The sequence below is a fragment of the Microtus oregoni genome, unplaced genomic scaffold, assembly GCF_018167655.1.
Source record: "Microtus oregoni isolate MIOR12 unplaced genomic scaffold, Mior012 000006F_ref0000085, whole genome shotgun sequence".
NCBI classification, from domain to species: domain Eukaryota; kingdom Metazoa; phylum Chordata; class Mammalia; order Rodentia; family Cricetidae; genus Microtus; species Microtus oregoni.
Window position 1 is genome coordinate 57351410 of NW_024543065.1, and position 13273 is coordinate 57364682.

Consider the following 13273-nt stretch of genomic DNA (forward strand, 5'->3'; position numbering starts at 1 on the left):
TGTACCACCACGCTCTGCTTCTCTCTCTCTCTTTTGAGAAGATCTCACTCTATAGTCTAGCTGCCCTTGAACTTGAGATCCTTGTGTCGGTCTCGCAAGTGACAAGTGTGTCACTGTGCCCAGCTTGGTTTCTTTCTCTGAGGACTGTGCATCTGGGAATCCACCATGTTGCACTGAGAGGATAAAGCCTGCACTGCCATGGATTTAATCTTTCCTAGTGTGGCTGAGTGCAGCTGCTTCGAGCACTTGACAGCCGAGCAGCACTGCTGGGAGCATCCGCAGAATCACCTCCTGGTACCTAGGAACACATTTCCTTTTGGTTTATACCTAGGAGACAAATTGCTAAATCACCCAGACATGCTAATCTTCAGTTTTACTAAAAGTGCCAAGTGGTTTTCCAAGTGATTGTTCCAATTTATGCCCCGCTAGTCCTGAGAGCCCCTGTAGCCGTATCCTTTTGACACTAGCTTGATGCTAGCCACCAGGTTAGGCCAGGCTGAGTATGTGGAAGCCACAGGAAGAATGTACAGAAAGGTACCTGAAAAACCACAGGACAAACAATCGCCCCTCTCCCAGGGCCTGTCCCAAGTGGCCCAAGCATACTGTTTCAAGCTGCAGCTTAAACACGAGAGTGGACCAGTGTTAACCACAAACACACACACACGGAGTCAGCAAAACACACGGAGTCAACAGACACACGGAGCAGCAAAAGCTTGCTGCCAGGCACGCAGCCCACCCTTGCCAAACAGGACCCAGGCAAGAGGTGTGTGGAAGGAATGCAGTGATCTCATGGCTGGGAGTTCCCAGTTCTGGCTGGGCATTAACAAACAAACACATCTCTTATCATGAGCAAAGCAAGCGGGGAAACAAGGGCAACAGCGGTGACGTCAGGGGCTTTGCTCTCCAGCCTGGGGGGCTCTGGGGCTGTGGGCTTCCTTAATGCACCTACAGGATCAGCATCTTTGTACTTGCTGACTGCTCTGCAGCACTCTCTTCTGGAGTCAAAGGCCAGTGAGGGCCAAAAACCTGCACTGGAGACAGGTGGCTTATGGCTGTGCTTGGCCCCATCACTGCCCACTACTGTGCGCTTGAAAATCTCTTGGGTTTTCCTTCAGGCTAGGGGAGGAGAAGCTGCAGGGCGCTGTCAGGTTCTCTCCTCCCTGCTTTGATCCTTTGTCACCTCCTGCTGGCACAGCAGCTCCTCCCCAAGCCTCCCTGCCCCTGTCCCATTGCCAGCCCCCTCTCCCCACAGCAGCCAGAGTCAGACCTGCTGTGAGCCCTCTGACATCTGCTATCCCTTTACTGAGGGTGACAGACCAAGTGAGCTGTAAAAAGGACATGGTGCCACATAAGCAAAGAGGGATCTATCTGTCAGAGTCAGGCCCATGACCAACCCATATGCACGTTGGCTGCTCTTTGTGCTGGGTGTGGGGACCCTTTAGGGACAGGGCCCCTGAGGCTGCCAGCCTGTGTTTGACTCTTGGCTTCACTTTCTCCCAAGCTCTGCATCCCCGAACAATCACTAAATTCCTCATCCCATCCCCCGCTTCCTTTTTAGTTTTGAGACCCTTTCACGAAGCCCAGGCTAGTCTGGCTATATAGCTGAGGCTGGCCTTGAACTCACTGGCCTCACAAGCACTAGGATTACGAGTGTTTCTCACTACATTTTACTAATGCAGATTTTCACTGATATAGGGGTTTGCTATTTGGTCTTGGCTGGCCTTGAACTTTCATTATTTCCTCATTGACAAAATGGTGATGAGAATGTCTACTTTGAGTAGGTATGGTTGTATACACCTGCAATTCAAATTCTGGAAACTGAATAGGATTAAGAGTTTAGGCCAACCTGGTGTGGATGAAGATTCCAGGAAGGAAATTCGTACACAGAGCTTGCCACTGTATCCAGAATACAGTGAGAGTTGGGTATATGCCACTCACTGCTACAGGCAGATAAAGGTCAAATGTACAAAGCCACAGATAAGTTAAAAACTTAAAATGCTCTAAGGAGGCTTCAGTCCCTTCCCACTCCTCAATAGGATGCATCAGAGATATGGGGAGGTGCATGCACAGACCAGATGCGCCAACTGAATGCAGATATCCTCCCCCAACAGAATTACACTTTGTAAGATCTTCCTCTTTCTACTTTGCACACTTAGTATAATTGAAAGTACCAACAACCAGCATTAAGAGATGTATCCATCTATCTCCCGGGTTTGGGAGAAGCACTGGGATATGCATATAGATCTTCTGAGACAAAAAGTAAAATCCCAAACTCCTAAGCCTAGCAAAATCACAGCCTACCTGGGCACAGGGGCATATGCCTGCAGTCCTAGCACCCAGGAGGCTAAGGCAGTGGTTGTGAGTTCCAAGCCAGCACTGACAGATTTAGGGCCTGACGTGAACACAAAACAAACTTCAAAGGTCTGTCAGAAATTTCCTTTCGCCAGGCTGAAGAAGCATTGGGCCAGATGGTCCGAGGCTGGCTGGGGAACCCTGTGTGTCATCTGAGAAGCCACTGGCATGGGGCAGCCAGTGGTCAGGTGTGTGGTGCCTAAGCCCAATCCTGAGTTTGCTCCTTCCTCGGTGGGAAGCTGGCTCTGCCAAAGCTCACATGCCATCTGCTGAGAGACGTGGGCCCACTGGAGCCTGTCTGCTTGGCGGCTAGGAGTGGCCATCTGGGATAGGCCGCTCTGCAGGCTTGGAAAGCAGCCTGGGCTCCATGCTCCGTGCAGAGGCCAGAGGCAAGTGTGTGGACAGGGATGGAGCCCACCTCTATCCATTCCCCAGCACTGCCTCCGCCCTCCTGGAAGAGTTATAGTCATGGCAGGATCTGATATTAAGAGCTCCTCCTGCCCTGAGTCTAAGCAGCCACTTCCGGGTCTCGGGGAGTCCACTCACACCTCTCTAGGGGGCAGGCCACAGCTCTAAGCCTGTTTTAGCGAGGAAGAAACCAAGACAGAAGAACGGTCACCTGTCTAAGTCATGGGGCCAGTAAAGAACGTGAGTGGACAGATAGTCCAATGAGCTCAGATCCATAGAGAAGGTCCTGGGAGTGAGGGCAGACAGAGGCAGGGTGTGCTGGGTCAGCCAGTGGGTGACCTTGGAAAAGCAATTGTCTGGCTCCATTTGTGGAAGGAGGTGAAAAGGAGAACCCGCTGGGACAATGCACAGCAAACATTAAGGTGAATGCCAGGCAACAATGTATGTTGCAGCTTTACTGCAGGTTTCAGGGTTGCTGGCAGGGAATTTGGGTTGTGTGTCTCTCTGCCCTGCCTCCATGATGGTGAGGTAAGCCTTGCTCCTCCTCCAACTCCAGACGATGGGAGGCTAGGCCTGAGGGCCTCACAGGACAGTTCTGCAAAGACCCAAGCCCAGGGCTAGTTCTGCACGTGGTCTGTAGGTTGGGGCAGACAACGGTTTATGCAGTGTGTGTGTGAGGGGGGGGAGTGGGGATGGAGGGCAGACAGCTCATGCTGAAGCCCAGGCTGGACTTGAACTGATGTTATCTGTTTCAGTCTTCCAAGCTGTAAGGACCACCCCAGCTCCGGCTCCCTGAGGTCTCGGGTATTTTAGACACACCTCCATTGGCCATCCTGTCTGAAGATCTATCTCCTCCCCAGTCACCCGTTTTCCTGCTATGTCTTCCACCTTATCACTATGTACCCTGGCATGGGTAAGGGACATGAAGCTGTCTTGTGTAGCACTGCCATCCCCACGGGAGCAGTCTTCAAGCTCACTACTATACCCCCAAAGCCCAGCATGGGGCTGTGCAGTGATGACGTGTGGTAAGTCTTGGTGTGATGAGTGCATCACAGATCTGAGGCCCATGAGGCCAGGGTGGCACGGAGCAGTTTCCAATTACCAAACAGGACCAAAGCAGAAAAGCCATACCCCGACCTGCTGAAAAAGCACTGGAGTGCCCTGACCCTGAGTTCGGGGGATGTATGTCATATCATCCCAGGGCTGGAGAGAAAGGCTTAGTGGTTAAGAGCCCTCACTGTGTGTGCCAGGCATGGTGGTGTCTGGGGCTTCAACGTCTTCTCTGACCTCCATGGGCACCGCAGGCACGTGTAAGTCAGCTGAATTCTGACACCATGAACAGGTCCAGTGTGGGGGAGGGGGGTCTAAACTGAGTCAGGTGACTCCCTGAGGCAGCTGAGTGGGGTGGCCTGAGGATGATGGACCGAGAGACAGGCCCTGTCTCTCACTAGAGGGTCCTAACTGCTCTGTATCCGCTTTGCCACAAACGAGGACAAGAATGCTGCCATCAGACAGCTGGCAAGACTAGAGACTGGTGTGAGCTCTCCAGCCTAGGCAGAGCCCGGGCCTGGCACTGCAGCGCTAAGTCTGTTTGCCGCCATTGCCACTGCAAGAATATAAGAATATGCATCTCACTGAGTACACATGGCCTGTCACAGAATATGCATCTCACTGAGTACACATACGGCCTGTCACAGAATATGCATCTTGCTGAGTACACACGGCTTGTCATTGCACCAGCAATTGCCCACGTGTCCTAAAGAACTCTGAAGCTGGAGAAGCTGTCCCCTCACAAGCTGCCTTGGCACTCAACTGGCCAGAAAGGTGAGCAGAAGGAAAGGCTGCCAAGGACATACATAGGTCAAGGACTGCCTGCAGCATGGCATGTGATTTTGGGGCCCACTCTCCTCAGCTGCCAGAAGCCATGTGTCATCCAGTTGAAAGCCTCTGCGGGTGGGGCACTCGTCCTCAGCGCCTCATCTGCCTGCCAGGATGAGCTCAAACACTCGGCTGGCCCCAAACTCAGAGTATAGTCCCTGGCAGTGGTAGCCTGCTGAGTTTTTATGCCAGGGATCCCCAGCTTGTGGGCTGTGTCAGCTGGCGGCGGCCTCTCTGGAAATGCTGCCTTTCCATGGTTCTTCCAGAAGGTGCCATCACTGCATCGCTGCTGCTAACCTGTTTTGTCCTGTAGGGGACTAAACTCAGAGGCAAGGAGCAAGACAAGCTAAAACCACCTTTCTGTCGGATGTGGCAGTGCATGCCCGCTACGTCAGTATTCAGAGAGTGGAGGCAGGAGCTGCTCAAGGCCAGTTTGAGACACATGGTCAGCTGGAGGCCAGCTTAGGCTCAAAATAAAAGAAAACCACCCCACCATTCCCACTGAGGACCTCCTCCTTCTCCTCTTCCTTTTGGGCGGCTCCCATGCAACTGTCAATCTCAGCACCAGGGCGGTGGCTCTAGCCCTAAGGTGGAGTGTGTCCCAGATCTGGCTGCCTATCTCTCTCACCCTCTCTGACCCGTCAGTGCCTGGCCCAAGGTGTAGGTGTGGGATCCACACAGAGCCAATCAGGGATCCTGCAGGCATGAATCATCCTTCTGTATGGAAAGCTAGTACTACCTAGAAGACAGTAGTGCCTTTGCCCAGGACTGAAGACAGCTTGCTGGACAAGAGAATGGCATTCATTACAAAATGGAGGCCAAGTCAGCTGAGCTGAGCAGAAGAGGCGTCAAGTTCTGCAGTCTTGGGGCTGGAGAGATAGCTCAGCGGTTAAGAAAAGTGGCTATTCTTCCAGAGGACCCATATTCAATTCTTTTTTTTTTTCAGTTACATAGTGAATTTATTTATTTATTTTTTATTTTTTTTTAAATTTATTTATTTATTAAGGATTTCTGCCTCGTCCCCACAACCGCTTCCCATTTCCCTCCCCCTCCCCCGATCAACCCATATTCAATTCTTAACTCCTACATGGTGGCTCACACAATGCACATAAATTAAAATAAAAAAAGTTCTGCAGTTTTGCAGAAGAGCAGGTCAGTCTGCCTATAGCAGGTTCTATCCCTGACCTATACAGTTAGAGATCAGTGAAATCTCTGTGACTTGAAGCCAGCCAGAAATACATTTCTGTATTGGTGTGGGGTACATCACTGTGCCTTCCCCTGTTGCTGGAGCTGGCCTGTAATACAGGGGTGGCTGGGTAGGACAGTGGGATTCTCTGCTCAGAATGGAGGTTGGTTGGTAGTGGTGAAAGCTGCTTAGCAAGATGGCAGAGCTTGTTGCGATGCCCCAGGCCCTACTAGACTGAGGTTTGACCCCTCAACCACACCTTTTTTCCTTATGTTCATTGGAGTCAATCTCTTGGGAAAAGATTTTGTGATCCTGAACTTCGATGTCACCTGCCAGATTCAGCTCTTGGCCTGGCTTCTTAGTGCTGCAACCTGTGTGATTTCTGAGTCTTAGTTTCTCCTCTGTAAAATGGACAGACTCACAAGATCACATTACTGGGCCTCTTAGGAGACATAGCAAGGATGTCCTTGGTCTGGAACATGGAAATGGGAGGGGATTGCGGTTCTTATTTATCCAGCAGGCACACTGTGCTGGGCCCTACCTCTCGAGTCCGGAAGATGATCCTGTACTGGTACTGAGGTCCATGGTCCTTGTGATCCTCCAGCTTCTCCCGCTTGATGCTCACCGCCACGGGCCCCAGCTTTTCATCCACACCGAAGTAATTGGCATGCTCTGCAAAGGGAGACCAGAGAAGGATGGTCAGATGTCCGGAAGGAGAGGGCACAGGCCACGGCAGTCTGGTGCAGTGGGAGGATAAGGGGCTGGGTGCAGTCTCACACAAAGCCCAAGAATCCAAGGCCGATGGAGAAACCCTAAGAGTTTGATCATAGCCTGGCTTTCGGTGCCAGAAAAGCCACAGCCTTTTCTGAGTGTCAGCACGCTCATCTGACAAACAGGAACCCAGAGGCTCATGGTTTGGAGCTGGTGTGTGGGAGTGAGACAGCGTGAAAGGCTTTATACAGTACACAGTGGGTCACCAAGCCAGGGCCACTGAGATTAATCCTGGCTCTGTTAACGGCTTGCCTGGTTTAGCTCCCATTAGTTGTTGTGAAGTAGTTAAGCCCCGAGCCTAGGGAGTCTCCTGCCAGCACAAATTCGGGGTTGAGATTAGATATAAGGCTCCAGTCAGGTCACATGATGGGATTCTTAGCAGTCAAATGGGCTTAACTCAGCAATGTGAGGATTAATTGAGTTAGCACAGCACCAGGCTGGCACACAGTTAGCACACAGCTTAAACGCTGGCCATTAGCAACCCAGGGCCTCCCATTTGTTCGGGGCCCTGACACAGATCCCTAAGTCATGCCCGCAGCTGACCATGCTGCTACAGACCTGAGTAATGGAAATACTGAGGGTGACAGCCATAAATGAGTCAAGGAGCCAGGTCTCTGCTCCCCACTTTTTCCTGGACAAGCCACTGAGAATCCTACCAGGAAACAATTCTTTCTGATATCCAACTCTAGTAGGTTTTTTTGGGGGTGGTGGTGGTGGTGGTGGAACGCACAGCATCCTGTGTGACTCCTGTTCCAAACTTCTATGATGTTATCAGCAAAAATTCAAGAACACAGCAGATAACTGCTTCTTGTCCTCACCCTGGCATTCTGTATATTTAACCGACAGTCCCTGTTTTCAGATGCACCTGGGTGAAGGTGCACCAAGGCTAACCCAAAATAATGGGTGGGAATTAATCAGAATGGCACACTGCACTCTAAGGTGGGAGTTTACTCCTGAAGAGGCTACCGAATTTGTTGTTGGTTTTTTTCACCTACGCATAATGCCTAGCATCTCAGAAATCCCAGTACATGGTCAGTGCTCAATAAACATTCATCACAGGCCTCCATGGCTACAAAGAAGTAATTTTAGAAAGGCTACTTGAAAAAAATGTGGGAAGTAGACAGGTCTTGCTATATTATTATGTGTGTATGTAGACCTCACACTGGGAATCCTCCTGTCTCAGCCTCAGTGCTGGGATATACCTCTGCATCACCATGCCCCACCTTTACTTTCTTTCCCTTTTGAGGCAGGGTTTCACCATGTAGCCCAGGCTTCCCTCAAACTGAAGATCCAGCTGCCTCAGCCTCCCGAGTGCTGGAATTACAGATGTGCACTATCATACCCTGCTTCTAGGTGAGTTTTAAAAACCAACAAGGAATGGCCCTTTTCATCTTGGAATCCTGTGCTACTGAAAGGGACCCTCATGGTCCTCATCAGGACCTGGAACTTCCATTATCCCTTCACTGTTTGTCTTAGTGCCATTTTGGTTGGAGTATGGGATCCACTACAATCAACCCCTTTTCTCCCATGAGGCCAATCTGCAGAGTGAACCGTGTCACACAGTCAACAAGCTATCAGTTTGTTAGGACTGATAGGACACTCCAACCCACAGTCTAACTCTGAGATTAGCTCCGGAGACCCTGAGTCCCGTGAAGAACCTAGCTGACTGTTACATCTGACAAGAATCATTTATTTATTTTTGGTGGCACTGGGGCCTGAGACTAGGGCTGAGTACTAGACTATGTCCTCCAAGGCGCCGAGTGTGCCTCTGTTTTCCTTAGTAATGAGACGGGGTCAGATGACTAAGGAGTGGGTGTGCTTCAAAGACAAGCTGGGGCCCCAGCCACTCGCTCGCATCACCTTTGCCCACAAAGTAGTCCTGGTAGTAACGAGCACCCAGGTCCACATGTTCGATGCTGTACTGCCTGGGCCGGCTCTGTGTCCTCTGCTGCTCCTTGGGCACCTCCAGCACCGAGATGCTGGCGTTTGTGCGGTGGATGCTCAGGGTGGGCTCCGTTAAGTGGGTCTCGCTGTTGCCCCCTGGGGAGCCCATGGAGGCCCGGGAGAAGCTGATGTTGCGCTCTTGCTCCCCACCGATCTCGTTGCGGAAGTGTGGGCAGCTGAGAAGAAGGTCATTGCTATTGTCATCCCCCAGGTCCTGCTCCAGGTTCTCTTTGCAGTTCAGATCCTCCGTGCTGGTGAAGGCTGGGTCCAGAGTCCCCAGGCTGTGGGCCCGGGATGCTGGGAGCGTCACCATGGCTGAGGCGGCTGAGGCCGCTGAGGCCCCTGTGGTGGTGTTGCGCCTCTGGGCCACTGACACCCTGTTGGCAGCTGCCTCATTGAGGTCAAACAGCAGGCTCTGCACATCAAAATGGGCGAAGCTCTTCTGGCAGACCCAAGGTCTACTGGCTTCAGGGGGGCTTCGGCCTTCCTCAGTCTCTCCCAGAGGCCGCCCCATTTCCCCTTCAGGCTTACTGCTCCTCAGTTTCCTGAAGATGGACGAATCTACAGTGTCCCCACTGCCCAGACCCCACGCAGGTTTCTTCCGGGCCTTCTCCTTCTCCTTGAGGGGCTGCAGAGTCTGGAGACTATCTTTGGCAGGCTGGCCATTACGGGTGTCTCCCTTGGCTCCACAGCTGCCCGCTGAGAGAAGGGTGCCGGGATCCACCCGCAGGAGCTCATTGAGGCTCTGGGAGCCACGAGCCTCTGGCTGCTCGCTGCGGAACTCATTGAGGATGTCAAAGAAACTCTGCTCTGGCACACCCTGCACGTCGATGGAGGATGTGCTGCCATACTCTCGGAAGAGTGGCAGCACCCCTGGGTGCCGGCTCCCCCGTGGCTCTCCAGGTTCCTCCACGTCACACTCACTGAGGGTGATCTCGCTGCTGCTTCGATGTCGCAGAGGAAGGAAGGCCCGGCCAGGGGACCGGGGCCACCCATCCTGGAATTCTACATCTTTAGACCTTCTCCTAGAGAGTCGATGGAAAGCTCTGGACCCTGAGGAAGCTGGAGTGCTGGAGGGGAGCTGTCCATTCTGTACGTTTCTCATGGAATGGGCCACTTTGGTGGACTTTACACTATCTGTGTCCTGTGAGGGGCTGGGATTGCTCTGCTCTCTCAAGGCTTCTCGCTTGGGTGGCCAATCAGCCACTCTGGCACGCACACCCATCTTGGGCATCGCAGGGGTGGTGGGGCTAGGGCGGGTGGTGGCAATGGCTGGGCTCTCACCAAGAGGCTGGGACATACTGCCATTCTGGGTCCAGAATCCCATGGGAATGTAGTCCCCAGGGTGGGGCCCAGGGAGGATATCGGTGCCCCTGGCCCCACAGCTGGCTGCCAGGTCCACACCATCATTAGGAAGAGGTCGATAGGTGGTCATAGTCCTTGGGCACTAGAGTGCTGCTGCCCCTGGAAGTCGTGGTACAACGCTATGGGGTCCACTGGCCCTCAGCCATTGTTTAGGCCTGCCAGTCCTGGAACAAAGGGTGCTGGCCCCCGAAAGTGCACTTGAAGGTTGTGAGCCTGTAGAGTCCAGTTCTTCACCATCGCTGTGGACAGCAGTGCAAGTGCAATGTCAGGAGGCAGGTGTCATCCAGGGGGCTCCAGATGCAGGGGCTCAGAAGGGCAGAAAGAGTGGTAGCTGCAGGCCATGGCCTGTGGATGGGGTGGGCATCTTCCCAGCCATGCTGCAAGAGAAGAGAAGGGAAAAGTGAGGCGTGAACAGTACACTCTATCCCCCAAAGGCAGGAAATGTGGTTTTTTTTTGGTGGAGGATCCAGCTTTACTCATTTGAAAAGATGATTAATGGAGTGAGCCTGCCTGCCCTCCCCTCCCTCCCTCCCTTCCTCCCCCCTCCCTCCTTCAGACATGGTTCTGCTATGTAGTTTTGAACTTGTAGAAATTCTTCTGCCTCTTCCTCCTGAGCGCTGGGATTATAGGAGGGCACCGCTGTGTCTGGCAAGAGTTTTGATCACATACAAAGCAGAGAAGGGACTGGGATGGCCGCCCCGTCCATCACTAGCTCCAGCTCCATTAGTTCCTTCCTGTTTGCTTCATCCATTCATCCAGCCATCATCATCATCATCATCATTATTATTGGTCCTGGGGATTGAAACTAAGACCTAGGGCTGGAGAGATGGCTCAGTGGTCAAGAGCATTGCCTGCTCTTCCAAAGGTCCCGAGTTCAATTCCCGGCAACCATATGGTGGCTCACAACCATCTTTAATGGGGTCTGGTGCCCTCTTCTGGCCTGCGGACATACATACAGATAGAATATTGTATACATAATAAATAAATAAATAAATGAATAAATAAATAGAAACTAAGACCTATGCATCCTAGGTGTATGCTCTACCACTGAACTACATTCTTAGATCTCTTTTTTCCCCCTTCATTACTGTATTAAAAACATTCATTTATTGTGTCTGCTCTTGAATGCCAGAGAGCATGTGTAGGGGTTACAGATGGTCTGTGGGAGTATGGAATCAGTTCTCCTTCTACCACTTGGATCCTAGGGATTGAACCTACGGTGAGGGAGTTAGTTCTCTCTTTCCAATATGTAGGTCCCAGGAATTGAACTCAGGCCATCAGACTTGCCAGCAGGTGCCTTTACTCACTGAGCCATTTTGCTGGCCCCTCTTCATTTTTAAAACGATTTCATCTTTACTTTCTGTACTCCTGGGGATGGCATCAATCTCCATGTGTCAGGCAAGTGTTCTACCACTGGGGTATACCACCAGCCACCAGATCATTCCATCCATAAACACTTTTCACTTCACACCTCTAGCAGAGGAAAGGAAAGGAAAGGAAAGGAAAAGAAAGGAGAAAGGAAGGAAGGAAGGAAGGAAGGAAGGAAGGAAGAAAGAAAGAACCACCACCATCTCATTTCATATCCACCAAAGCCCACAGGATTCTTTATCAGCCAGTGATACTGTCTGCCTCAGGTCCTGGTCTCTGCTATCTCAAAGGGTCTTTGTTGAGTTGGTCTGCTCAAGAGGAGCCAAACAAGAGCCCCACTCTGCCTGGCGGATGCTCTTCCTGTCTCACCCACTCCACCACAGACATCTTCCTTTGTTCCACTGTACCGCTTGAGCAAGGACCAGAGTCCTGTCCAGTGTGATGGCCACCCTCAGGATCCCTGCGGTTCCGTTTAGCATGCTCCCTTTCCCTGTATTTCCTGTAGGCTGATGGAACTGTGTGTGCACAGAGGGCAGACTTACTGCCTGCCTGCTCTACAGCCTACTTGATCGGGCCTTCATGCCAGGAGGGGAGGGAAAATGACACAGACAAAACCAGAGCCCCAAAGAACTCCTGGAGAGAAGCTGCCAAAGTGAATGTTCCCAGTGACTGGGGTGGTTAAGACACTCACGTCCAATCTTAGAGCCTCCTTGCGGAGCCCCCTTCCTCCCAGGACTCCATATTGCTTCTGAAAGAAACCTAAACTCCTTCTCCTGGCCACAAGCCAATAGATCTGGCCCCTAACTACTGAAAACACCTGTGGCGCCTTCCTCACCTTTCCAGGGTGTTTCCAACCTACGTTACTTGCCAGGCCTGTCACCCAGTCTGCTCTCTTCCTGTTGTTCTAGCAGTTGCCACCAACCGAATCTCTTTTGTACAGTATCTGTTTGCCAACCGCCTCCACCTCCGGGCTGTCAGCTCTAGAGTGGTAAGGTCACTTGCATGGCTCACAACTGTGTCCCTTACCCACACTCCTGTGGGGGATAACCTGGCACTGTTTGGAAATGGCGTCATTGTGACACACTCTGGTCCACAGGCCACAGGGAAGGAGTTCCCATTTCTAACTCTCCCCAGAACCACTTCTCTCTTTGTTTCTCCCTTGAATGAAAACCCCCTGCTGGATAAGAAGGGAAAGAAAGAGTTCACTATCTGGAGAAGAAGCTGCCTCTTATTCCCGCTAGCAGGACTGACTTTATTCAAGACAGCACAGTGTGTGTGTGTGTGTGTGTGGGGGGGGGGATATAGGAGGTGTGGGGGTTGAGCACCTGGGCTGGAGTGACCTGTGACTTTTCTGTCTCTTATCCTGTCTTAGACAGTGTTCTAGTGCTGAGGAGAGACACCATGAGCACGGCAATTCTTATAAAAAGAAAGCATTTAATTTGGGCTGGTTTAGTTTCGGAGGGTTAGTCCATTGTCATCAAGGCAGGAGCACGACGGCCTGCAGGAAGACATGGTAGCCAAGACGTGGTGGCTGGGAGTTCCACATCCAGATCTAAAGCAGCAGGATGAGAGGCACTGGGACTAGCTTGGGCTTTTAAAAGTTCAAAGTTCACCCCAACAAAGCCACATCTACTCCAACAAGGCCATACATACCTCTTAAATCCCTCTCAAGTAGTATCACTCCCTGATGACCAAGCATTAAAATATATAAGCCTATGTGACCATTTCTATTCAACCCACCACAGTCTCTGAGGCTGGGCATAGCTACTCTGGTAGAGACCCCGAGAGTGCTTGTCTAGTGAGAAAGTGATGCCCCCGTGTGCTCATGAATCATGTAGTAGGTGTTTTCTAACATATGTTTAGAGGTACAGTGTGAACGTCAGGGAAAAACAAAGAGGGGCCTGTGGAACATGTTCATGGACCCAAACAGAAGAGACACCAGCCTCTGAGATGGGGAGAAGTAGGAAAGGGAGGGGAGGGATCAAGATGGCCTGTTTTCTG

The 13273-nt window shown here is 51.7% G+C and overlaps 1 protein-coding gene across 3 annotated transcripts in view; it reads right to left on the reverse strand.

Moving 5' to 3' along the window:
* Sipa1l3 (signal induced proliferation associated 1 like 3) overlaps positions 1-13273 on the reverse strand; it is a 206208-nt gene that overhangs the window by 77197 nt on the left and 115738 nt on the right. For all 3 annotated transcript variants that reach the window (XM_041653354.1, XM_041653355.1, XM_041653357.1), the window contains exons 3-4: positions 8456-10281; positions 6366-6496 (exon numbers count right to left, since the gene is read on the reverse strand). In XM_041653354.1, the coding sequence (XP_041509288.1) occupies positions 6366-6496; positions 8456-9974 (1650 nt within the window). In that variant the 5' untranslated portion in view covers positions 9975-10281. The remainder of the gene's footprint in view (positions 1-6365; positions 6497-8455; positions 10282-13273) is intronic.